This window comes from Streptopelia decaocto, assembly GCF_964273445.1.
Source record: "Streptopelia decaocto genome assembly, chromosome: 1".
In the NCBI taxonomy this organism is placed as follows: Eukaryota; Metazoa; Chordata; class Aves; order Columbiformes; family Columbidae; genus Streptopelia; species Streptopelia decaocto.
Genome location: NC_138663.1, coordinates 139085390 through 139111636, shown reverse-complemented (window position 1 = coordinate 139111636; position 26247 = coordinate 139085390). Strand labels below are relative to the sequence as shown.

The following is a 26247-nucleotide window of genomic DNA, read 5'->3' as shown; positions in this document are numbered from 1 at the left end:
TGTATTTAAATGTTTGGGGGGTTTGTTTGTGTGTTTTTTGTGTTTTTTGTTGTTGTTGTTTTTGTAGTTGTTTGTTTTGGGTTTTGTTTGTTTTTTTGGTGTGGGGTTTGGTGGTTTTTTTGTTTGTTAGTTTGGTTTGGTGTTGTGGGTTTTTTTGTGTTGTGCTGGGTTTTTTTTTAATGATAATGTCTGGGACACAGAGCACTCGTTGTAGTTTTAAGTTTGTATAAGCAACTTCCCTGTCAAACCTTTTAATGTGATTAGGAATAGAAGATGCATTTGGTGTTTTGGTCCCTGTGCGTGTTGGCTCGACAGTTGATCTTTAGTGGCAGAATCCTCTAGTAGTGTTGATGCAGTAATGAGAAAGTAAGGAAGATTTTGTCCCACTGGTACTCAAAGGAAAGCCGTTTGAAAACTAAAAGTTCAGGGCATTAGTTCAGAACTTATGTTCTTGAGTTCGATATTTTTGCGATCTTGCTGGATTTGAAGTGCACCTGGAAGAAAACTGCTGGAAACAAAAGGGCTGCAATATCATGGATTTCGAGTCATGGAGAAATCTACCCACAGAACATGCAATTTTATATTCTGGGAGGTGTAGTTTTTGGGTGTGTACTTTGAAAAACTGAAAAGTGTGATGCAGAATGTTCTTATATGCAACACACTTCATGATACATATGTGAATGCCTTGAAAATAATAATTCTTAGCTGAATAGAGAGAATAGGTTTCCAGGGTGAATGTGAAACTGTTCTCTGTGATCAGACTGTGATTCCTTGTATTTGACTATTTCCTCTCAATTTATTAAATATTAACTTTCATCATCAAGGAAGATAAACTTCTTTCTCTGCTAGGCAAACTTTCAAATGGGAAAGATTTTAATACTGCAAATGATGCATCTATTTTGATCTCCTATTTTAGTTATTTTAATTTCACATCTTCTCATGTGAAAAGATTAGTAAAGGAATATGTAGTGGAAAGATGGAAAGGGCTGTGGCTTGGAAGAAATAGGCATATGTTTGGGGGTTTTTTTGCTCTCCCCCTTTCCCTTCCTCCCTTTTTCCCTCTCCCCACCTCCTATTTGGAAGTGGGAGAAAGATGTAACACTGTAGTTAGTTAAGGGCAAGCTCTTCCTTTATACCAAAGGTACCAATGATTGCAACTGGATGCCCAGAAGAGCAATTGTCATTATAAACTATGTGGATATTGGGGAAACTAATGCTTACTTACTAAAAGAGAGAAAATGTGTGGAGTGTGAGGAATATGAACCCAGGTTTGCTGAATGCAAGAGGAGCATGCCATTGCTGAAATCATTAGGACATTCAAGGTATCTTGAAAATACTGACAAATGAGCATTTTGCACTTTGTTTTTCCTGCAGTTTTTCTTCACATCATTCAGTGCAAGAGACAGAAGCTACCTCAGTATCTTCCGCTTATGGCAGAATGTGTTGCTGGATAAGGTAGGCTTGTAAGTGCTGGTATCTCTGGTTAAGTAACAAAATAATCTTTTTCTAATGTAAGCAGATGTGTCTTTGGAGGTTAGGAGACTACCCTTAGGAAATTAGCTTTTTCTTTCTGACACAGAAATCTAATTTAATTTTCTCCTTCAGCTCCTTGTACTTAAGATCCTAGATAACCTTCACATCCTTTCCTTCTCATGCTGCCCTCTACAACTTTGCTGTTGATGGAGAATTTTCTCTTTGAAGTTAGGTTGCATGCTTCTCTTCACTACCAACTCAAGCAGATGTTACTAAATTGGCATGCATTTGCTTCACATTTTCTATGGCTAATTTGTGATCAAAAAGGCAAGAGGCTTTTCAGTGAAAGCTTTTTTCTTTTTAAGGGAAAAACTGAAAGTCACCTTCCCAGATAAGCTAGCTGAACCTTTGCCAACCAACTCATTACAACTCCCCTGACCTTGAATAAATGCAATAAAGGCAGGCTGTATGATATGGAAGTGCATTTTGGCAACTTCTGCTAGTTAGCTTGATTTATATTCCAATTTGTGGACACTTAAGCTAATCTTCTTTCTAAAAATGTACCAACACTTTTGCAGAACATCACTGTAAGTAATGCAGTTTTTGTAAACCAATTTCTTCCTGTTTATGACTCTTGTTTAAATATTTCAACACGGTTGCAATTGAACACTGAAATATCCATGTATAACTGCACTACAATAGTCCCTAAAGGTTAAAGCAGTTGTACTACTTATGTATTAATAGTACCCACACGGATTTTTTGTTAGATAAATTTTAGGGCAGAATAGAGGCACTTTTCGTCAAACAAAAATTGAAAATAAAGGAAAGTGCCATTTAAGGCAAAACCAATGTTTCCTGCAAACCTCTTGTCCCTCATCAAATACAATATTATTTAACTGTAAGATCATAACCATCTTGTCTTGAACCCAGCAGTAGCACTGCAAAAAAACCACAATGTACTAGCTATGTGACCTTCTTTTCTTTTGTTAGGCAACTTTATCAGGAATGCTAATTGACTTCGGTTACTTTGTGGTGCTGGAGAGTGAATGTATGGCCATTCAGGTCTACAAGCCTATCCATGTGTCTGGAACACAGGCAACAAGCTTCTGTGCTGTTCAGTGTTAGGTTTTTTTTGTGTGCATTTCTACTCTTAGCCATGGAAATGAATGTCACATTAGGAGCAATTACTCACTTCAGAGCAGTAACTACAGGATAGATATGAAAGTAGAAGGTTTGGACAGCATGTAAAATGAAATTAAGCCAGCAGGTTTTAGGGACCAGTGCATCTGTGTAGTTTTGGAATTCTCATCATTCTTTCTATCTAATCTTGCTATTAGCTTTCTTATATCCTCGCTGAAGTATGTTGAAAGGCAAGTCTGTTATGTGAACATCTACTTGGAGTTCTCAGTTGTAAAATAGAGTATTACCATGAAGTATACGTAGTTGGTATTGTGGGGTTTTTTTTGGTTGGTTGGTTTAGTTTGTTTTTTTTGATGTGGTGTGTTTGGAGCTGCTTCTTAGAACAGGATTCCTGTTGGGTTGAATTCCTGCTTTCCCAATGTATTAGTGATGTCTGATTCTTTGCTAGAATAGATTTTGAGTCACCTGTCAGTCTATGATTCTCCCTTCTTTAACCAAACTAGATCAAGCTATAGAGGGACACTGAGGAGGTGAAAGTAGAATCTGAAGCTGTTAGAGCTGGATCCACTGACTCTGCTAGAATGACAGCTGTCCACTCACCTGTTGCCAAAACAAAGCAGTTGGTCCATCCAAACAGTTTTGTGGCTTTCTTGCCATCCCCCACCATGGCAGGGACAGTATACGTTTGAAAGAGATCTCGAACATCTTGAGGCTCCGGCATGGTGTGCAATATGAAACCTTCAGTGGTCAAAATGATCCTTTCAGAATTTGTAAGACTTGTGACAAAAAAACCCAAATCTCACTCTGGAACCAGTTCCAAAAGGAGCTGGTTTTAATGTTTCCTCTGCAGATAGCTAAATATTTTAAAGCCTATGGATAACTTAGTTTTTATTTGGAGTGTATCTGCTAGACCCGGAGATGACATCCAACTGTTATATTATGAAATATAGTAATTCTGGTGTTGTCAGAAGTATAACTCTGAGTGCAGCTGCCAATAGTGATGGTTTGTGCCACCTGAAGGTAAATAATCCCCAGTTTGCAGAATTTGGATCCAAGGTATTGTAGTTGCACTTGCTTCAGATCATGTTTGTGCAGAGGTTGCTTTCAGGCTCTGGCCTCTTCAGTGCTTCCTGGGCAGAGATTTCATGTTATGAAGTCTCACCTCTGAAGAGTGACCTACCTTCTTTACCTGATATACCTGAAGCTTTGGTCCTCTGCAGAACCTCTCAGTAGGGTCAGCATGCCCTTTCCCAGATCTCCATCTTGTGGCCATTCTGCCTTGTACTTCTTAAGTGTTGCGTGCCCTAAACAGCTGAGCAAGGAGTCTTCTGGAAAGTCTGCCTTTCTGTTAGAAATTACTTGCTGTTTACTTTGTGTTGTGTAAGGGAAAACAGTAAATGGTTATATGCTATTCCATGCCTAAACCTACTTAGGCCTTGAGGATGCTCTCCCTCAGCTTGGAGCCACTGTTCTGATAGGACTTCTGGTCCACTTACCCGAGTTGTAATTTTCTAGTTCATAGCTGCTTCTTCAGATCTTCCTTAGAGTACAATACTGTGCATTTGGTGCCCTTCAACTTTGGATCCTCTGGGAATCAGTGAGTACCTTCCTCTTATGATAGTCCTTTCTTAAGCTATGTTTTTCAGAATATCCATGTAAATACTTTTTCTTTAAAGGAAAATTCTACTTTTTTTTTTTTTTTTTCCTATTACAAAATGTGCTCAGAATCTCTTAGGCTTTTACTTTGCCATTGTATTTTAAATGGTCCTGGTCAAAGGGGAAGCATCATGGAAAATAAGGAGTCATTAATGTGGGTCTGGAAGAGACATGATACCAGTCTTGATAAAACAGATAGCTGCTTCCACATCCACTAAGGCTTTCAATAATACATCAGTTTATAAAATCAGCCAAAATTCCTGTTTTGTAACAGACTTTTCAGATTGGTGAAACAAGTTTACTGATCGCTGCTATTGACAGTAAAAGGAATTACATTTATACTTTTGCTTTATTCTTCTAAAGATTATAGGTGTCAAATATCCTTTCAGTTTAAGGGAGAAGGAACAAATTAAAATCTAATTAGGCAGGTCATTCAAATCCCGAACAAACACAGTGCTCCTTATTTCTAGTGGAACAAGATCTTAACTTAATTGGTCTCAATTCCCATGAGTCCTCTTCCTTGGAGTTGGATTTATTTTCCTGTTGTTGTTCTTATGCTTTGCTGGGTAGAGATTTGCACCTGTCTCCAGAGACATTTTAGCAGGTAAGTCTAGAGGTGTGAGAAGGAACCAGAATTTCTGATGAGCTGTGCTTCTTGTGACAAACGTGAAACCAGGACAGCAATTTGGCCTTCCCTGGCAGCTTCTCAGGGAAGTTTGTGAAAAGGAGATGTTTATTTGCACCTTTGTGTGCAATGGAGGGTTGTTTTACCGATCAAAGAAGGCTTGAGTTGTTGGGCAGTTAGAGCGGAGCTTGATGTTTTCCCTTGGGAACAAGTGATCAGACAGACTGCCACATCAGAGTTGCCTGGTGGGTGTGTGGTGTGTTTCTGGGGGGTTGTCTCTGGAGTAAACCTGTACAGAGTGTCTTGTTCTTATTTCTGCATCTGTCCATAGGGGGTAAAAATCGGTGTCTTTGCTTATGTTGGTGCTATTCTGTAGTACTGCTTGTGCCATGCCACCACTTCGTTTAGCACGAAATCAAGTATTGATGTTTTATGATGTGTTATTGAAAACACAAAAATGTATCCTGGCTGCATCTTGTAGCCTTTACTTTTGTATACAAAGAGAACTGAGCGGGGAAAAGATGGTGTAGACCATCAGCTTGAGTGGGCAAAGTAATTCATGTTTAGATTCAGCCTTTCAAGCTTCAGAGCTGCTGAAACCATCCTCTCAGAAGCAGAAATCTGACCCAGAAAACTTGTGCCTTCCTTTGCCTTCAGAACTAATCCTTTCTGATACAATAAAGCAAGTCTGGTTTGATCTTGGGCTGTGACCATTAACAACTAATTATGTCTAGCTGAGGTAGGAATAATTGAGCAGAGTGCAAGAATCCTGTTTTAGAAGCAGAAGTTGGTAACATCGATTCATAAAACCACAGGAAACAGCTTTATAGATTCCTAAAATGCCTAGCTTGAAGTTTCTCTGCTTTCCTTCAAGCTGTTGAGCTCTCTGTGCAAGGGCAGTCTGATTTGCCCACAGACTGGTGCAGAACATGCTGGTGAATTTAATTAGTGACTTCAGCTATTTCCCAGTTATTTTATTATGGTTGGAAATAAAGGCACTAGCAATGCTGAGCCACGGAAGTGAAAGTGGCTTTGTTTCTGTCCTTTAATTTCTGTTTGAAAGGTGTGCTGTCTAAAGACATATACACCTCAGTCATATTTTGAAACCATGTAATGCCTTCTCATGTTTTAGCCAGTAATGCAAACAGCTGTAGGCAGTTGGTTGCGGTTATGAGTTTACAGCTCCAAAAGACAGCATGCCTGCGGAAAGTAAGGCAGCTGTATGTTGATGCATGTGTTTTTAGCACTACATTGCTTTGTAGAACAAACCCCCATAGCAGAGGGAGGCTGGTATTAGCTGTTACGACCCTTGCTTTATTATGTGTGTTTTGTGTTTTAATGTTTACTTTGCCCTTGGTAGGATTAAATACCTTGAAACTGATCTCTACCAATAGGATGCTTGTGCCAGCCACCTTCTGAAAAGCCTGAAACCTTGTTCTGCTGGAAAATAGCTGAGGGAATAACGTGAACTGCGCTGGGTTTGCCCTGACCCTCGCACGCTTTCCCCCTCTTTGGCGGGGGAGAGGCTCCCTTGCGATGCAATGCGGGGGTCCCGCACCGAGTGCGCGGGAGCAGAGGGACACCCGTGGCTGTCCTGGCGACGGGGACGGGCGCCGTGGCGATGCCCTCGAGTGCCCCGCTCCCCCTGGGGCCGTCACCGGGGGCCGGCGGCGCCCCGACCGAGCGGAGGGTAGGGGCTGCCGGGGAAGGCGCTGCCATGGTCCTGCTGGCGGGAGCCGCCGCCGGGGGAGCGGGAGGGCGGCCCCGGCCGGGCCCCGCCGCCGAGCAGGAAGTGGGAGTGCGGCGGCGGCGGCCGGCGGGGCCCGGGGTGTCCCGGGAGCGGCGCTGCCCGGCGGGAAACGGCAGGTTTGTCGCGATGCGGGGCGACAGGGGCCCTCTGGGTGGGACACAGCGCGGGGAGTGGGAGAGAGGAGGGGGGGGGTGGGTAGGTGCCGGCGGTCCCGAGGGGAGAGCGGTGAGGGTGCGTATGGTTGTGCATTTGCATTCCTGCTTGTGGGTCAGATGTTTTATGTCTGTCTAAGATTGCAAGTAGTATAACACTCTACAGGTGGAGCAAGGAGGTGGAGGGGATCATTTAAAAGCTCTTTAAATAATGTATGGGTATTTAATGTGATATTTTCATGCAAATAGTAAGCAGCACTTGTGTTACTGCCTCATTAGCACAGGTCTGTTCCCTTGATCAATATGGATTGTGGCTGAGGCACATTTTCCAGTGTCATGTCTCTTTCTTAAGATTGCTAGTATTGCTGTCAGAGCTCTACTAAATCCCAGAACCTTATTTCCTTTCTCTTTCTTTTTTTTTTTTTTTTTTTTTTTTGTTTGTGGGTTGTTTTTTTTTTTAAGCCTTTACAGCTGAAGTGGACTTTGAAATTATTTGCTTTCATTACTGATAAGTTTGTCATACTACCTCCACTTCCTGACTTTTCTCATGCTCTGAGCAAACTTAAATATATCCCAGTAACTGTGAGGATTCATGGAGCAGGGCAGAGATATTATAGAGGAAGAGAAGAGTTAGTGAAGAATCAAAGTAACACAGTTACTGAGTAAAAGCAACTATTTTATGTAAAAGGTGTTTTGCTGTTATTCCAAAAGCAAGGACCTCCTGTCTCACCTTGGCAAAAGGGTTGGCTGACCTAGACATCATTGTCTGTAGTGACTGAAATGTTAGCCTCTCACCGTTTATAAAGCACTCTGAGCATCCTGAGGAAACGGGCAAGTATCTATTAAGCTGTTTGCCAAAGATCAAAGAGGGAGTCCCTGGCTGTCTACCAGTTACTGGTTTTCTGCTGCATCAACTGAAATTCAAGGTGGCTACCTTGAAGATATCTGTGAAAAAATTGGAGGTGTATGAAGAAGCAAGTGGTGGCTACAAGTGTGTTTTCTTGAAATAAGTTTTTCTCATGTCTGATATTATTGGTTAAACAGCAATGGGTTGGGAATATGGAGCAGACAGGAGTACAGTACCCCAAAATGCTGAAATCCAATCTTGAAATGTGATATCTAAATGCTTTCAGTCCTTGTCAGAATTGAGGTTAAAGGCTGTGGCGTAATTAAAACTTCTTACTGTTTTACTTCTTGTGCCTTACTGTCCTGTACAGTAGCTCTTGACTAGCTTGCTTTCTTTCAGAAGCTGACCAAGCAGGAATTCTGGCAGTTGGTGCACCAGAGCTATGGCTCTGAGCTGGGCTTGAACAGTGAGGAGATGGAGAGCTTCCACTCATCGTCTGAGGACAACGGGCAGCCTCGGTAAGGGGAGGCTATAAAGCTTTATGAAATACTTGGGGAGAAGCAGTGCCCTCTTAAAAATTCTTTTCCCAAAGTGCTGCTGTAGCCTTACTAGAAAGTTTAATCCTGTAGTTAGAGAATGCAAAGAACTGAACTACATAAACTGAGCGTGCATAAAAACCTCATTGTGTTCATTGTCTAAAAGAGTAGGAGCACAGCTGAGGCCCCTTAGAGGAAGGAGATAGGAGGACCTTGTTCTCCCTGGATCTGCTTGGGGGTATCAGCAGGATGGCTTATATAGCAATGTTTTATCATGATGGTGTCTAGTTAGGATCTGTACACCCTTCAACAATATGGAAGGACTGAATGGAATGGAGCTATATATAATGTTCAGACACCTTTTCCCCTCCTCTATGGAGACTGCAACACTTGTGTTTTGCTTTGTTCTCCTGATATCTGAGGTCTTAGCTTATTTTTGTATTGTCCTTAGCTTCAGTTAGGAAGCTGGTATAACATAATGGTATGTGGATTTAAAAAAAAAATTTGCCTTGATTTTTTTGGAACAAATGTGAACTTACCTATGAACTGCCAGTGTCAATCTAATAATGGGGCTTTAATTTGTGTATATGTATGTAAATAAGTATGGCTCTACAAAACTGAACAATGTAATTTATGTCTCTCTTCAATCCTGTGTTATCTGAGTATGTTTGTTAGAAAAAAGAATCTAAAGTTTGCTGCAAGTTGCAAAAGATGTCCTATTAAATACTTCGGGGGGAAGATGTCCTATTAAAAAAATGAAAAAAATGCACTACTTTGCAACTCTGGAGTAGGGATGCAGGAAAAAAAGTTGTCGTCAATTTTCTTGAAACTTTTTGTTTCCAAATTTGTTCTAAGCTATCTCTGTTTCCTCTTTTCCAACAGCACTCACTTCTCTCTGCACCAATGCTTGGTTTTACTAACTTCATGGTCAGAAGCTTAATCTTCTGAGAGGTAGCTAGTGGGAGGAGAACAGCTGGAGAGAATGAGCCAGATGTAGGAAGAATGAGTCGGTAGTTTTTAATATTAGCTGAACAGCCATGGTTTGAATGCAAAAATCACACATGAGAAGCTATCTCCAAAGCTAATCTTCCTTTTTGCTTTGGACAGATCCACCATTTGTGATGATTCTGGAGAAAGGGATGAAAAACTGCCTAAAATGATTGGTTTAGTTCGGGAACCCACGCTTCAGACAGAAGGAGAATCGCTCAATAGCCGCACGTTGCCAGGAGTAAGTGCCGACACAGCCTTTCTTACTGTTTGTAACTGATAAGTATATGTGCTTAACTTGTATATCTGTGAGCACATATCTGTAATACATGTGGAACGTAATCTAAAGAAGCCTGTGAGGATTCATGGTAGTCTAGAAGATAGTCAGAAACTTGGGATTAATATCTTCAGGTTTCAATAATATCTCTTCAATTTGGAAATTAACGTATAAGAGAATTCCGTATAAGAGAAAATTGTTGGTGTGAGTTTCAGCCATGTCAAAAGGTCAGTCTGCTGCTGTGAGTACATGAAACCTTTTTGAAACTTAGATTTGTGGAAATATTTCAGAAAGAAGATTAAAAAAAACCCCACACTTGGATATAGTAAAGATGAGTTTTCCCTTAATGCCTTGGATTAATGCAACTGAGCAAGCATGGGTGTTTCACTCATGATATTGTATGAATTTATGAAGGTACTTAGCTGGTCGGGAGGGCAAGCACATTAGTAGCGGTATGAGGTGTGTTGGGTGTACTTGGGGGTCCTGAAAGGCTATGGACATTTTATTGTGATTAATAGATACTCCAAGGGAAGTATCTTGAAAAAGCAAATAAAGTGCTTAAGTGTTTCTTGTAAAATTCACTAGGTTTGGGTACCTAATTACTGTTTCTGCTTTGGAAAAATTGGAGGTGGAAAAAAGGAGGTACTTGTAATAGTTTTTACTCCCATATAAATATTCTAGGTTTTTGTCACTTGCTGAAAATGATCTGGAGGTTAAGAAGGCTTTAAATAGTTTTGCCAAAATCCAAGTTGATGGCTGGAGGCTCATACCCAGCAAACAGCATTTGTTTGTCAGATGTTAAAAACTTAGTGAATCAGATGATGGATATTGCTCATGGAAATCCTAGCAGTATAAAACAAGATTTTTAGAGAGCTGTGAGAGAGGTCTGTGGATGCTGGTGGAATTTGGGCTCTTTATGATAACTAAAAATCTAGCCAGGTAGTCTTGGTTTGGACTCATAAGTCTTAATTTGGAAAAGACCGTGTCATGTAAAAATAATTGCTCTTCCTGAAAAAGAAGTTTTGTTTACCATACTGAGTGCCAACCCAGAGGTGTCTCTTACAGGTGCTAAATCTAATTGAGTGTGTTGGTAAGCAGTAATGCCTTGGGATTTGGTTTGTACACAAGGAAAAATTATAGGATTCTCCCTTGAATAAATGGCTTTTTAAAAGTCCTTTGATCATAGTGTAAAAATGCAGTCTTGATAAATATATAACTAAACTGTTTAGATTACTGTTTCAATGTAACTAAAATACATAATGCTTGTGTACAGCTATGTGTGTCACTTGGCACTTCTCAAGAATATGGACATATTCTGTACAAGCCCAGGATCACAGCAAATGCTGTAGAAGCACAGGGGGCAATAGGAGGATGCAGTAGTGCTGAGAAGGCATTTATCAAAAATGATGGCATTGATGATACAAAACGTGTTGAATCATCTTCCAAAGACTGGGGAGAAAGAGACTTGACCCCTTCTTTTCTTGCTGTCATAGGCAAAGTAAGTCTCAAAGCTCTCTACAGGGGGAGACGTGAAATGGTGGAGGTGTTGGCTAGAGTTGCTTGTCCTGTCTTGGAAAAAATATTGTTGATAGCTGTCTGTAGTTGATTAAAGAAAGTCTGCGTGCAACACCAGTCATGGCATGTGTGTTCACAATGTAGGAATCACCTTATTGACTGTCTGAATCAACCATCTTCCCTCCACCCCATGCAGGGAGACCTTAGAGTCTCCCAATCCTGGGGCCTTCTGTTCCCAGGTTAAAAAGCTGAAAAGCCTTGACACAGAGCTTAGTGGTACTTGGCTAGCTCAGGAGATAAATGTACATAAGGAAGAAATCATACACCTTTAATTCCAGCTGACAGATCTTAAAATCATTACTCTTTAGGAAAAAAAAAAAATAGAAATGAGGAAACTACATTTGAGTTGATCAATTATTTCAAAAGTTTCGGTATGAATTTACTTGTCCCTAACATCACAAAAGGCTTTCTTTATAGGAGCTGTTGCTCTGGTCTTCGGACTTGAGCCTGACTTTTCTGCTCTGCCCATGGCATAGTGGGACTGCTTTTGTACTGCTGGTGAGAGCTCCACCTGTTCACTAGATCTTCACCAGTTCAAGATGCAATGAGAGTTCCTTGGATTTGTGCTGGATCTGTGTCGGTTCTTAGACTGTTTAACCACAACTAGTTCCTTTCAGTCTTCTTTATGTTTTGGTAGAATATTTTTGATATTGAAATGTTGGGTCTGTACTATTTCTATTGTGTGACTGAATATAACCGTAGGCATGGTTGCTTCTTTCAATAGAAGCATTTGTTAATTGATCTGCTTTCCTGATGCAGTCTGTCTTTTTTTTTTTTTTTTTTTTGACCTTGAGGGAGTATTTTTGCCTACCTATACCGCAGTCAAATTTATGCCTGTTTTCTATCCACCCACCTTCTACTAATGGCCATCAGTTACACAAAAAAGCAAATGGTCTTTATTTTGAAAAAAGCCAAGGAGTACAGGAAGTACATTATGACTGTTCAAGTAGCGGATGCTCTTGCTTTTTTGAATCGGTGCTGAATAATCTTTAGGGATGATGGTATTGCAGATGAATTTGAACTACTCAGTTGAGAAGGCCTAATCTTATTTATTATTGTCTGTGTACAACTGCATATGGGGGGACTGTACTACCAGCTGTTCTGCTGGAGGCAATGGGAGATTTGAGGAGAGGTTTAGAATGGAAACTATGATTCACAGCTAGTAGCCAAGCTTCTTGAGTGCTGTTTTGAGATGTACAAACCTTGGGCATACAGTCTTACTAGAAATAACTTTTTGAATTGTGCAATGGCATGTAAGCTTAGCCACCAGTTATTATAGTTTAGGGTCAAGAGCTGCATTGTTGATTCAGTGACTGATATTTTGGAGGATGTTCTGCGTATATATTGGAGATGGCAAATGATATTCCATTGCTTTGTTCCTGAGAAGCAACATTTTATAGGTAGAATGGCTGTAGACAGTGTTTTAAAACTTTTTCATTTTTGTCGAAGGGTATTATGGTGCCCTACAAATTAAGAACACCTTTCAGCTATATAATTGGTATTATCTAATCTTGCTGGAAAAAAGGGAGGCCCTGTGTATTTCATTGTGCTTCCCCTCAGGATTGTTGGACCCCTTGCTAAACTGGCAAGAAAAAACTAGCCTGATCAATAAAAAGTAAATAATCTGTGTTAATGAATTTATAAATGCTAGTGTTGATGCAGAGAGGGGGACCAAACTGTGCTGGTCAGTGGATGGGGACTAAACTGTCCCTTTTAAGGCAGCTCTATGTATGACAGTACAGATGACCAAGTATGTCACTTGTTACCACATAAAGTGAAAGTTTGAAATAAAGAGGAAGGAAGGTTGGGGTAGGGGAATGAGGGAGAGATTAGTGCTAGACTGTGTGGTAATTGAGCAGATAGAACTTGTGGCTTCCTTTATATTCCTTTCTTCGACAGTATCTTTCCCTTCTCTTAAATGGTCTGTGATTATGGATGTGTTTTTTTTTTTCCCTCCCTCCCCGCTCTTGGTTGTTTCAGGTGGAGGAGTCCATAAGTGAGAAGAAAATAAAGAAGAGCCCTCTTCCATCTTCAGAAAGGAAACCTGTTAAGCTAGTCAGGAGCAGGTCTCTAGAAAAGTCTTTGGACCTGAATGAGAATGAAAATCTCCCAGAGAAGAGCAGTGCCTCAGACAGTGAAGAAGGTAAATTTCTTAACAATTGTGATCTGTAAGACAACCTGACTCTGGTGTTCCATCTCACTTGTGGAGCATGTTAGAGAACTTTCTGATCTTATGGAACTTGTTTGCTCATCTGTTTCACAGAATTGCAGCGAAAATATCTTTATATCTTACTTAGTTTCTAGGGAGAAAAAAAAAATTGTTGGGGTTGTTTAGAATGAAAACAAATTGTGGTTTTGCTTTTTCTCATTTGGTGGGTAAAGAGTTGCTAACAGCTTAAACTAAAAAAAGTTTATCAACAATGCAGTGGTGTTTGTTCACTTTCTATGCTCTCACAGGTATTTCAAATATTTTTCTTTTTTTTGTTTTCACTCTTAGGAACTGAGGGGAAATATTTCAGACTGTTCTGCAGTTTCTGAAAGATTACCGCCCCCCCCCCCCCCCCCCCGCTTCTTTACACTTCTGCTTTTTTAAGCCATATGGACTTTAATGTTATTGGTGGAGTAAGCTGAGGAACTCACTGAAGGTCCAAACAAGACAACTTCCCAGCTTTCAGAAGTGTATTGTGCATATTTTGAATCTGGTCTGAAAATAAAACCACCTTAACATGTATCTTGGAGTAGCATATGCTTCATGTGCCAACAAAGTTAGTATATTAATGGATCCTAATATACCATCCTCATAACTCATACCTCATTACCCAGTACAACCTGAGAAGAAACTTGGATACCACAGTAGTACAGAGATTGTAACTTGGCTATTATGTGCTTCCTTTCTTCTCACTGTAGGAGAGAGAAGCACAGCTGTATGTTCCATACTGGTTTGGGTATGAGTGTTTCTGCTACATCCTGGGGAGAGAGTAAGGCCAGAGCATGCCTTCTGCCCAGGCTGGATGACAGTGAGACTTGTGCTGAGGTCTGTGGGTGCTTGTTTTGTGGTCCCACAGCTGACAAATTCTCACTCTTCTAAGTTGAGCTTTTCACTTACTGTGGGGAACTTTTCTGTGCCAAAGGGCGGCAGTTGTTCAAACAGCTCACTGAAGTTGTGGTGGATGTTATGTTAAAGAGGAGACTGAGGGAGACCTCATGGCAGCTGCAGCTTCCTCACAAGGGGAGGAGGAAAGGCAGGCGCTGGTCTCTTTTCTCTGGTGACCAATGACAGAACCCAAGGGAATGGCAGGAATATGTGCCGGGGAGGTTTAGGTTGGACGTTAGGAGAAGGTTCTTCACCCAGAGGGTGGTGGAGCACTGGAACAGGCTCCCCAGGGAGGTGTCACGGCCCCAAGCCTGACAGTGTTCAAGAAGAGACTGGACAGTGCCCTCAGACACATGGTGTGAACTGTGGGGTTGTCATATGCAGGGACACTAGTTGGACTCTGATCCTTGTGGGTCCCTTCCAACTCAGGATATCCTATGATTCTGCAATCCCAATCTCGGACTCTGTAGATGCCTTTAAAACAAGGTGTGCACAGTCTGGATCAGTTCCAAAGTTGTATGGTGGTGTGCAAACAAAGGTCAGAAAAGCTCAACAGTAGCAGTGTGCTCAGTAGCAGCTGAATATTTCTTTCATATGCAAAGAGAACTTAATGTAATCACCTGTTGGTGGTAATAGAACAGTTCAGTTAATTGAAGCTGGTTCTTAATCTGGCTGAGAAACTTTGCATCTCGTCTTTTCAGAGTTTGCAGCTGAAGCTGCTTGCAGGTGTCATTATGCTGGGATTGCTGAGGTGTCCAGGAAAGCTTTCAAAGTCATGGTTTGAATTGGCTGCCTGCAAGCTGTGGTTGTTGCCTGAGGATTTATACTTATATTTAACTAACTTTCCTTTTGTTCACCCACACTGCTCCTCTGCTTGAGTGCAGATTCAACTCAGTTCATGTCAGGTTGTATCATTTTTGTGAATATACCCACTTGAACAGGCTGCTGTTTATGCCATACTCCTACACACTTAAAAAGCTTTACAAAGTAATTGTCTATTCCATCACCAGTTTGTTTTAGAGCAGTAGAAAGTTTTGGCCTTCAGATGTTTTAGTTATCTTCCAGTTTTCCTGTCATCTTTGTATCACATCTGTCTTCTGTGTCAGGATTTTATTTTTTTATGGCAAAATCTCCAGTGAGATTTTCTTTCATGCTGCTGTTTGCCTAAATGGTAGCAGTAAATACTCCCTGTTATGCCTGCATTGGTGACATTGAGTAAATAGAGAATGTTAAACTGGAGATGTCTCTTTAAAAGAGAACTGACTTCATGCTGCTTTTTAAATTTCTCCTCCCTTCCCCAAGACTAGTCTGGCTTTATTCAGAGCAGGTTTTTCTAGTCCCACAACATTAATATTTTCTCTCAGATTGCCTTCTTCATACTTAGAATATCTTTTTCCTCTGTTTCTCTGTCTGTTTTCTATTGCAGTTGCCCCATACTGTTACAAGGTGAATTCCTTCATGCAAACAAAACTAGCTTTCCCACATGGCAAAGGTTTACCCATGCGATTAATCTCTCTTGTGTCCTCTGGCTCACTCAGGCTGCCCATGGAGGTGTCCTAGCAAATAAGGTGAGGGGCAGGCTCAAGACTGCTGTTCTCCGACTCTGGGTCCACCTGACACCCAAAGCTGGAATTCCAGAGCCATGGCAACAATAGTTCCCTTGCTCTAAGCAATTCTCACAGCACTTACTGGGGGATGAGGGGGTGTGCATCTCACTCTGCACTACTGGCCTATTGACCTACATCTTGGTGCCTTTGTTTGTTTTCATAAATGCAAATAAAAATCTAAAGCCATGAAGAATTTTTGGCTAAGCTAAAAATTAATATCTGTGGTCTTAGTTCTGAATTTCAGAAAACAAATTTTAGTTCAAGCAGAGAATAAATATTTCCAAATTAGAGCCAGGAGATTTTTGAGTTTCCTCATATGCATCAACAATGTTCAGCAGCATAGAATACTTCAAAGAAAGAAGGGGGAACCAGGAAACTGAAAACAGTATTTTCTGTTAGAAAGCTTTACTGTATACAGGGACATAATAAATTCCTGATATCCTTGCATAACTTGACAGATTTACTGTGTTGTTTCTATTTGTGCTAATAGCCACCATCAATGTGTGGTCTGCAGGAGAGCAGCACTGCTTGCACTGTGCTGTGAGATTGGTACAGTGGTGACTGGACTTTTCTTGGGGTAGGGATATATGGGGTAGAAAATGTTTGAAGTACGGGGTTGTTGTTAGTTCAGCCCTGTTTGTGTGTGGTGTTTTTTTTTTTCCTCCTTTTTTCATCAAGTTATTAAATTTTGGATATAAAATGTATGTAAGGAAGAGTAGCCCTGTTATCTTGTTAGCATTTTAATCAAAATACCGATTTTGTTGAATATATACCAATTATTTGTTGCTTTGGGATTTGGAGGATACATGTTTGAGTTATCTAAAGACAAAAGGCATTAAGTTTTTTGTCCTGTGAACTGGAAAAAGGTAACATTGTCACAGTACTTATTCAGTACCTCCCCAAGTTAATTTTGTACTCAGTCTTTTAAATTATAGGGGAGCTCTTTGATAATGGTTAATATTGGTGATGCAGTCTTTAAATAGATGCTGTCTGGAACATGTTCACTCTAGGAACTGGTTTTATTGACATGATTTCAGGTGTGTCTGGTTAAAGGTTCCTACCTGCTTATTCTTCATGTGGTGTGCAATTTTTCCCCATCTGCAGTTGCACAGAAATCCTCAACAGTGCCAAGATTTGTATACATTTTTCTTCTTCTGATCCTCCCCAACTCCATGGAGGGGAAAAATCAGTCATCTTATTAATTTGTTTGATAGCCTCTGCTCTTGTCAGTTCAGCTTTCTTAATTTGCTTGTGGTTTGTGTTAAGCTTTGAGCTGTTGGTTGTTAACGGAAATTTTAATAATGTTTTACTGCTCCCGTTCCTCCCCCTCCAGTTTTGTCTCTTCTTGCACTGTAGATGTTTGCAAACCTTTGTAATCACTGCTGCATAATGGTATTATATTCCAACATTGTATCACAGCTTGCCTTGCAGTGATGAAAATGACCTTATGAAGTGCAAGGCAATAGTGGGGGAGGGAACAGACTTGTTTTTCAATAGATACTCTCCTGGACCTGGCACTTTGACTTTTCCTTTTTAGAGAGATGACTAGACAGAAATAGTGTGGGTAAAGCAACTAAGAAAGTTTCATATAGACTCATGGGCATTCTCGGTTAAGATTCAGTATGAGGAGGACAGACTTCATACTTGAAGAGTAAAATATTGCAGCAGCAAAGTCTGCACCTTCAGGGCTTTGTGCATATATCATAAGTTGCTGTAGCTTACCAAATGACCTCACATCAGCAGCAATATCGTAGCTGTCCTCAGGTGTTTCAGGTGAACATAAAGTTGTAATTTAGCTAAGCGTCACCAAGGCAAAGGTAGCTTGTATTATCTTGTATTTGCTGAGATACATATAAATAGCTGTCAAAGCTTACCTGATGACTTGATCATGTCTAGGCCCTTTGTATATTTTTAAGTGGTAGCAGATTCCTTGGGCATGTCAAGATCCAGCTGAGTAAGACTCAACCAGAGTAACTAGCTTTGAATTACTTGGTAATTTATGTTCCACGCATGTTAGCTGATGTGTAGTAGGCAAAGGAGATGTCAGCATCAATATCTGAAGCTTCTTGTCTCTGAGCAAAAGAGAGGAGGTGGGGAGGGCACTCTGAAAGGAGAGGTCTGTCATGTTGAGGTCTGGTTAGCTGAGGTCAAACTTACAGTTCACTTGGACTACATTTTGCTGGATTTAGGTTCAGCTCTGAGAGGAAATACAGTGAATATAAGCTGAAAAAACAGGCTGAATTTCTGGCTTCCTGTAGAATGTTTCAGCACAGCAGAATCTGTGTTCTGACATGTAATGACTGCATCTTGGCTGGTTAAATAGGCCTCTTAAAACACATGCTTGCTTTCTGTCCCACCTCACAATTGTGTAGACTTAAAATTGCATAAGCAGAACATGATGTGGGAAGAAAGTCCATCTCTTGTGTGAGCACAAAAATGTGGCACTCATGCTTCACATTTTTGTAGGCAGATGTATAACAGGGACTTCTACTCTAGTGCTGCTTCTAGCCTGCTCGAAGTCTGCTCAGTCAGAATTGGATTTCATTAGGGACTGTTGTGGTGCTTAGTTTCTGTATTTGCATTTATCAATACTGACTGCTACCAAGCAGTAATGTTTTAAGTGCAGTAACCTTAGCCTCTTGGCAGCTTGTGACCTATAGCTTGATATGCAGGGTACCTTTGCATTGGTGGCTGGCACTGGCCTTTGTTAGCTCTGAGCATTCATTTGTATCAGTTGAAAGGTTAGACGTCCTGACTTCAGTCTTGCTTCCATAAGATTTGCTTTCAGGCTTTTTGTTTCATTTTAGTGATGTGTGGGGGTAAGGGGGTCTTGTTTGTTTTTTCAGTAATCATAGCTTAGGGTGGACTTGCTTCTGAAGCATAAGCAGATTGAGTTGAGGTTGGCATAGGAAACTGCTTGCCCTCCAGGATTATAATTCTGTCCCTTATCTCTTGCAAGAGTGGCTGAGACAACCACAAAGCTGAGTCATGCCAGCAGCCAACAAGAAGCAGGAATAGCGAAGATCAGTGCTGCAGCCACAGAACATCACTGGGGTGCTTGTTGGTGGTTTTGAAACAGAGAATAGCAATTAAGCATCTTGGTGCACTTTTCAGGACTGCAAAATGGAGCTGAGTACCTCTTGGATTCCTCCCTCCATACCTATTTATAATAGCAGTTCGAGGAACTGTTTGGGAGTCTGTGCCTGGTCTGTTAGACTTTGGAATCAGATGTCGAAAGCAGAATTCTGAAACTAGGCAAAAGTAAGAAGAAGGCTAGTATGGATTCATTGTCCTGCTTGCTATGCATGTGTCCTTTGTACAATAGGCATACGTATTAATGAAGACTGCAATAACTTTTTGTCTTGCCTGGTGTTTCCTAAAGGATGAGTAGAATACTGAAAGCAAAACTAAAGGGATGGGACCTTATGATGTTGACTATCAGTTTATGTTTGCACATGGAAATGCGGTGGGGGGCTAGAAAACAAGCTCTGGACTTTGCTCTTGAAGACAACCTACCTACTAATTATTGCTGGGTTTCTGAGAGTGAGAAACAAACGCTGATGCAAGCTGGGGAAGGAATTGACCTGTAATAAAACTTGGAATATTGCAAAGTTTCTTCATAATAGTGCTCTTTTCTTAACCTGATTTCTCTGCCTTTCCTTAGCAGTGAAGGAGACTGTCTCTGAGAATGATCTCTATGGGAAACTTTTTATAAACAGAGTTTTCCACATCACTGCAGAGAAGATGTTTGAAATCCTTTTTACCAATTCTCACTTCATGCAGAGGTTTTTCAGTTCCAGGAGTATAGTAGGTAATATATTCTTCTCCCTTCTGCCCTTGTTGCAAAGTATCCTGAAAATTTTAGCCTCTGAGAAATGTTAAATAGGGCTAAGTTGAATTTTAAATTTCTCCTTGCTTTGAAAGAATGTTGAAGCTTTAAAGTTCCATTATGAGAGAGGATATTTAGAGCTAGCCTGGTTTTTTCTGTAGATCAGTCAGGTTTCAGAGTAAAAACATTGTTTCATGGCACTACAAAACTGCACCTTAATGCCTGAATTTTGGGTTGTCTGTTAAGTCGATGCATGCTGTGGTATATTTCTGTTGGCATTGTGTCCCAGAAATAGTGAAATGTGTACGGCTGGCACACAGGCAAAATCATTGCATCCTCCTAAATGATACTCATGGGCTTTAATTTTCTGGATGAGTAAATTTTGTTCACTGAGATCATAAGAACAGAAAATTAAGTCAAGGAAGGCAAAGAGACAAAAGCTTTTGATAATGTTAAATGAATCTATTCAACTTTAAACAAATGGGAAATGACATTATTTCATTTAATTGCTTATTCTTTTCCCCACCCTCAAGTCTCTTTCAGTAGACTCAGGTTCAGTTACTTAGTGCCTCGCCTTTGTTTGTCAGTGAACTAGTTTCCCCCTTCCCTGCAAAAACTGTGACCATTTGGAATCCATTTTCTGTCTGTCTCCCCACTACTGTTCTTAAACTGTTAAGGTATTAAAGGGTAGAGATAATGCCTTTTAGATGGTCTGCATATGAGATTTTACATAATTTTATATGATTTCTCATCTAGATGCTGTATCAACCCCTTGGAATAGAGATTCCAGTGGCAATCAGTTGAGGACTTTGACGTACACTGTGACAATTAACAATCCACTTTGTGGGAAGTTCACAACTGCAACTGAAAAGCAGGTACTGTGTGCATGTGTCTGTGTTTGGTGCCCTTCAAAGCAAGGCAGAAGTCGACTCTATGATCTGTCAGATCTGACCATGGATTAGAGTTTACTGAGATGAATGTGGATCTGCAGTTTAAATGTAGTATCTCTAAGGGTAACTTGCTGCCCCTCTCATCATTAGTGAGCAAATAGTGATGAAATCCAAGAGGCTTTCTGTCTTTACAGATGGTTGTAAACTTCTCCCACAAAGTCTGTGGGGAAAAGTATTAACATCTTTTATGAATTGGGGGGTGAAAAGATGCAGTGAAATGCTTTGTCTCTTCTTCTGCGCTCCCCAGTATAAGAGAGAGAGATGGAGAGAGCCCAGTAAAGGGCCACTGAGATGATGAAAGGACTGGAGCTTCTAATGTGAGAAACAGCTGAGAGCTGGGACTGTTCAGCCTGGAGAAGAGATGGCTCGGGAGGGGCTCTTACAATGTATATAAGTATCTGAAGGAAGGGTGCAAAGAAGACTGAGCCAGGCCTTCACCTCCAGAGGCCACATCTTTCAGTGGTGCCCAGTGAAAGGACCAGAAGCGATAGGCACAAACCAAAATACAGGAGGTTCACTCTGAATATCAGGAAACGCTTCTTTATTGTGAGGGTGATGGACCACTGGAACATGTTGCCCAAGGAGGTTGTGGAGTTTGCATCCTTGGAGATACTGTAAAGCTATCTGAATATGGTCCTGGGAACCAGGTCTAGATGGCCCTGCTTGAGCAGGTTGGACACGGTGACCACCAGAGGTGCCTTCCAATCTCAGCCATTGTGTAATTCTGCTTTGGGAAAGGTCTTATAGGTCAGTCTCAAAGAAGAGCTGTGGTCATGAGTCAGTGGCATGTTCCAGTTCACTTGAAGTTGGTTGATCCTAGCCTAAGGAATTTGGGCTGAAAGATTAAATAAAAAAAAAGTAGGTACTGTGAATATACCTCCTTATTTTTATTTTCTTTTATGGTAGATCCTGCATAAGCAGAGCCAGAAAGGTCAGTCTTATCAGGTGGATGCTGAGATACTGACTCATGATGTCCCCTACCATGATTATTTCTACACTGTGAACAGATACTGCATCAGCCGCACATCCAGTCACAAGTGTCGATTACGGTGAGCCTGAGGGGTGCAGAGTGGGAGGGGAGAAGCCAAGGCACGTGTGTTACAGGTTGCTTAAGTGTGCTTATCAAAAGATCTGCCAACAGCATAGAGAGGGTCAGTTTTTCTTGAAGCTGAGGACTTCTGAAAAATAAGCTTGGTTTATCTCTTGTCACATGTGTGCTATATTTGGATCTCATTAATTCAGTGAGAAACAAACTCTTGTGTTGACTCTATGAGGTATAGAGCTCATCTCCAAGACTGAACTGGGTTCTCACCAGCCTTGTGTTTTCAAATGCAGCTGTGTGAGTGGGATAAATTGTAATAAAACATCTCAGGTAGTTCCAGAGTTTCCCAGGTGTCCTTGCTAAGGCCCTGCAGAGGAGGATGGTTTCACAGGAAGGGGCAGAAAAGATAGAACCTATGTATGCTTGCAGGGAGAGTACTCAAGTGAATCAGGCTTCATTATTAAACTCTGCCTAGGTAGAGGAGTCTTAAAAGGCATTTTGCTTTCCTCTCCTGTTTGTTGAAAATGCCTGAAGTGATCAAGTTCCATGGTCAGCGCATTTGCATGACTTTCTGACTATGTAATCCTTGGTAGTTTTTGTGCTGTCTTCAAGCTTTCACCAGTACCAAAGAAAGGTAAGCAAGCCCAGATTTTATTCTGGCTTATCTCAGGCTTTTTATAGAGTGCTGAAGACTCCCACTCTTCTCGGAGGAGAAGGGAAGAAAGGTCTTGGAACAAGTGTTCTGGATGATTTTCTTTCAGTGAGTCATTTTTTCTCTTAGAGGGCTGTATTTGTTTTATCTGAGACACATGGCAACCCTAGGGTAAGAGTAAAAATCTAGGTTTCAATGTGGTGTACAGAGCATACATGTAAGAGAACAGAAGGCACAAAGTAGTGTTACAGCCGGCTTTATTATATTGTGTTTAAAATGGCTCCAAAACTCTATTTGAAAGATGCTGCTTTGTTAGACTAGAAGCACAGTGGACTTTGATTTGGGTGATTATTTGGAAATGTTGAAAAAAGTTTTCTAGGACAGTCAGTGTTCTTGACTTAAACAAATAAAAATCACAGGCTATCCTTTTGTCCTTTAAGAGCTGGGATTCATTCAGTTGTTAAAAGCAGCCCTCTGGAATATTCTACTCAAAATAATTTCTATTCTGGAAGCATTATTGATTAGCTTGACCTGTGTAATTGCAAGGCAGGAATGTTACTTCCCTTCTGTCATGCTCACAGAAAGACATTTTAATTTCTTTCTACTCAGGGTAGAAAGAGCACTTGGTGTGAGCGGCAGTAGTGAATTTCACCTGCTGTCTTTGTGGTGCCCATGTAATACATCATGTGTACACACAGAGTAAAAAGCAGGACTTTATAATCTGAAGGTCTGAAACCTATTTTAAATATACATCAAAATGAGAACACTTCAGAGGAGAGAAATCCTCTCCTAGTCTGAGTCTGAAGGAAAAAATTGAAAATGTTTTCCATAATTTGAACATTCGGATCTCCTGAAGCTTTAGCTAGATATGTTTTTTTTGCTGCTGTCTGTCTCTTGCCTTGCTTCAGTGTCAGTGCTATCCAGTTGGAAAGCCAAGGCAGTTCCAGTTGGTATTTTAGATTATGAACATAAGATAGAGACCTGCTTCTGATAAGTGATTTCTGCTATCACTGTGCTACCTAGAAAAGCACTCTTTCACTATTGCATTCTGGTTTTCAGGGTTTCTGCAGAAGTGAGGTACAAAAAACAGCCTTGGGGCCTTGTCAAGTCTGTAATTGAGAAGAATACCTGGGGAGGAATACAGGAAAACTTCCAGCAACTTGGTGAGGCATTTTCTTCTTTGGTAGAGTAAGGAGGAGTCCTTTCCTGTGTATGTTTTAGCGTCTGTCAGACTTGATTCCTTAAAGAATGGTTTGAAAAGAAGGCAACACCAAAGGAATCTCCAAGTCAGAAGTTCCTGTCATCAATATATCTGTCAGTTCCAGGATGTAAAAGAAGCCTTGTAACTTAATGCTAACAAGGAGCTCTTGTATGCCTTGTCATAACTGGTTTTTGAAGGAACCATGAGGAGCAGCAGGGAAGCTGTTACCCTCAACTGCATGTGCCTGTCTTTAAGTATTTCCTTGACGGCGAGAATGAGAAGAGATGGAGTGGCACTTGGCAGGCTCCCTGGCTGTGTCTGTTACCAGCCTGCCCAGTCATGGCTGCAGGCTTACAGTCTAACACAGTTCCTAGTCTCAGTCTAACAGTGTTGTCAAGTGCTCCTCCAACTGCTGTCTAATGTAGCATTAAACAATCCTGCATAGGCTGAATGTACACTGTATCTGAAAAGTGTATGAAGTGCTGTCTAGCAAATAGGACAGGTACTGTAGGTCAGGGTGTAGTTTATGTTAATTACCTACTTCACTTCGTAGAAGGTGCACTTATTCCTCTCACTGCCACGCTCCATATCTCACAATTTAAGTCTTCAGTGCCAAGGCTTTTCAATTTTCCTTTTGAAACTTCAGTAACCTTGTTTTTTTTCCACTGCAGAATCAGATCTCTTAATGGAGGAGTATGCACTTAATCAGCCCATAGAAGACTCTGGTAAATTAGTTGCCCTGAGACGAAGGCGACGTACTTTACACCGGAGTCTGGCAGAATCGCTTCCCAAACGCTCTTCCCAACACTCCTCTAGTGACATGGGAGTAGAGTCCCAGGGCAGTATAATAGGTAGGAATTTTTATATCAAGTGTTTTCCAAAACATGTGTTGAAGAAAGTTTAACTTGTAAAATAGTGCAAGAGTAACACTTGTGTGTATATTACTCTCATTGTCTTTAATTGGTGTGACAGCAAATGCTTTGGTGTGTTTAGGCTTGCGTAAAATACATTTGGAGCATGCATAGTCACTTTTACCATGAGTATCTCATTAAATCAAACCTAATCTCACACTCTGTTTTTAAAACAAACAAAAACCAAGACACTGTGCCTGCATAGGACTGAAAATTAAGTAGGATCAGAAAGAAATTTAACCTTTGTGAAGTTGTTGAGAAAATGCTTTATTTCTTCAAATAGCTGAACATGCAACTCATGAGTTGATTTAACTTAAACTGTCACTTGCCTCTTGATCCTATCATCTCTTATTTGATTGGGTTGTTTTTTTTTTTATATTAAAGAGTCCATTTCCTGTCTGCTTCTGTAATTTCTGCATCACTGAAGCATTTCTTCCAGTTCCACTGCCACTAGGCATGGCAGACTTGGACACTGGCATATGCAATATTAGCTACACCTGCAGTGATGAGGAACATGCACTAATGTGTACCAGAGAATGGTGGATTTTGTGACACAAGTTGAATTGTAAACACTGAAGTAGGAAGAAAGTACTCTTTCCTAAAGGGGAAGGCAACACAGAGTATTTGGATCAACAGCATGTGTAATGGACCCTCTACCTAACTGAGATTACTTCCTGATCACTTAATTTTGCTACCGCTGCTCCACCTTCTCAGGTGAGCGTGTCTGTCTCTGTAGTTTTCATGCATGGCCTTTGTCCAGAGTGGGAAATGTGAATGTAAGGAACCATTACAGGAGAACAGGTAATTATTATTTAAAGATCAGACTGTCCATAGTAGAAGGTGACTGCTGCTCAGTTTGGAGAAGACATGCACACCTCCTCTCCCTTACTAGTGTCTGGTCCCTGTTGTCTGAGGACTAGCAGATGTTCTTTTGGAAGACCGGCTTCAGGTCTTCAGCCAGTAAGGATGAGACAAGTTACAGGAGAACTTGATTTGACATTGTGTGTCAGAAAGACTGATGTGGGCAGAAGAACAAGCAGAAGAGAACCACTATATAGCCTGTGTCTGCTTGTGTGTGATTAGCAGTGTATGCTTTGAATGAGTGTTTGGATGCACTGTAGCCTCCTCATGCTATCTAGGTTTAATGTGAGTGTGCTCCAGTGCTGTGTTTTCCCCAGCATACTGGAGTAGGGGGAATCCTGCTCCTGACAGAAGAGCCTGACTGTCCAGCTGTCCAACATGACTGCAAAAATGCCTTGGTGAATGTTGGAGATGATCTTGTACACCCACATGATCTGTTATTTTTTTCCATCAGAAGCTGTTGAACTATTCTGTGTGAAATGCTGGGCACTGGCATGTATCTGCAGGCATCCTTTAGGAATGTTCTTCAGTACTTTTTAACCTCCTTCTCTTCCATGCCCTATAGGAAGGAAAAGAGATGCTGTAAGTAGGACCACCACCATCATTGTAGTAATGAGTGTCTTGTAAGTACTCACTTGCATTAAAATGTGGCTTGACTTGAGCTCATCTTGGTTTTCATCTGTATTTGTACCTCACTTGCATGTTAACATTGCATGTAGGATGATAGATCCTAACTTAATTTGAATGGAGCACTTGGGTATAGGAGGGTAATGGATTGACTTAAAGTGACACATGGAATGAAAATGCTGACTTGCCAAACCAGTCTACCTTGCAGGTTTACTTAGGCCTGATCCTATTAAAAAGAAGTCTAGAATTTACTCTTTCCTCATCTTAAAAGTTCCAAGAGGAGACACTGTTGTCATTCCTGTATGTTGCTATTGCACAGCTTAACACTAGCTGCTAAGAAATGTTTGAATAAATCTTTTTCAGTATAGCACTGCCCCACACCTTTTTCCTCCCAGAAGGATTCTGTTTTCTTAGCTATTTTTATCCCAGATGTTGTTTCTGTAGCATTGCAACCA

The 26247-nt window shown here is 40.9% G+C and overlaps 1 protein-coding gene across 1 annotated transcript in view; it reads left to right on the top strand.

The window, feature by feature from the left end:
- GRAMD1C (GRAM domain containing 1C) overlaps nucleotides 1–26247 on the top strand; it is a 55189-nt gene that overhangs the window by 25454 nt on the left and 3488 nt on the right. The window contains 10 exon segments of the mRNA XM_082074721.1: nucleotides 1375–1455; nucleotides 8043–8161; nucleotides 9287–9407; nucleotides 12999–13161; nucleotides 19384–19530; nucleotides 20305–20423; nucleotides 21405–21547; nucleotides 23252–23355; nucleotides 24065–24244; nucleotides 25731–25788. Of these exon segments, the coding sequence (XP_081930847.1) occupies nucleotides 1375–1455; nucleotides 8043–8161; nucleotides 9287–9407; nucleotides 12999–13161; nucleotides 19384–19530; nucleotides 20305–20423; nucleotides 21405–21547; nucleotides 23252–23355; nucleotides 24065–24244; nucleotides 25731–25788 (1235 nt within the window).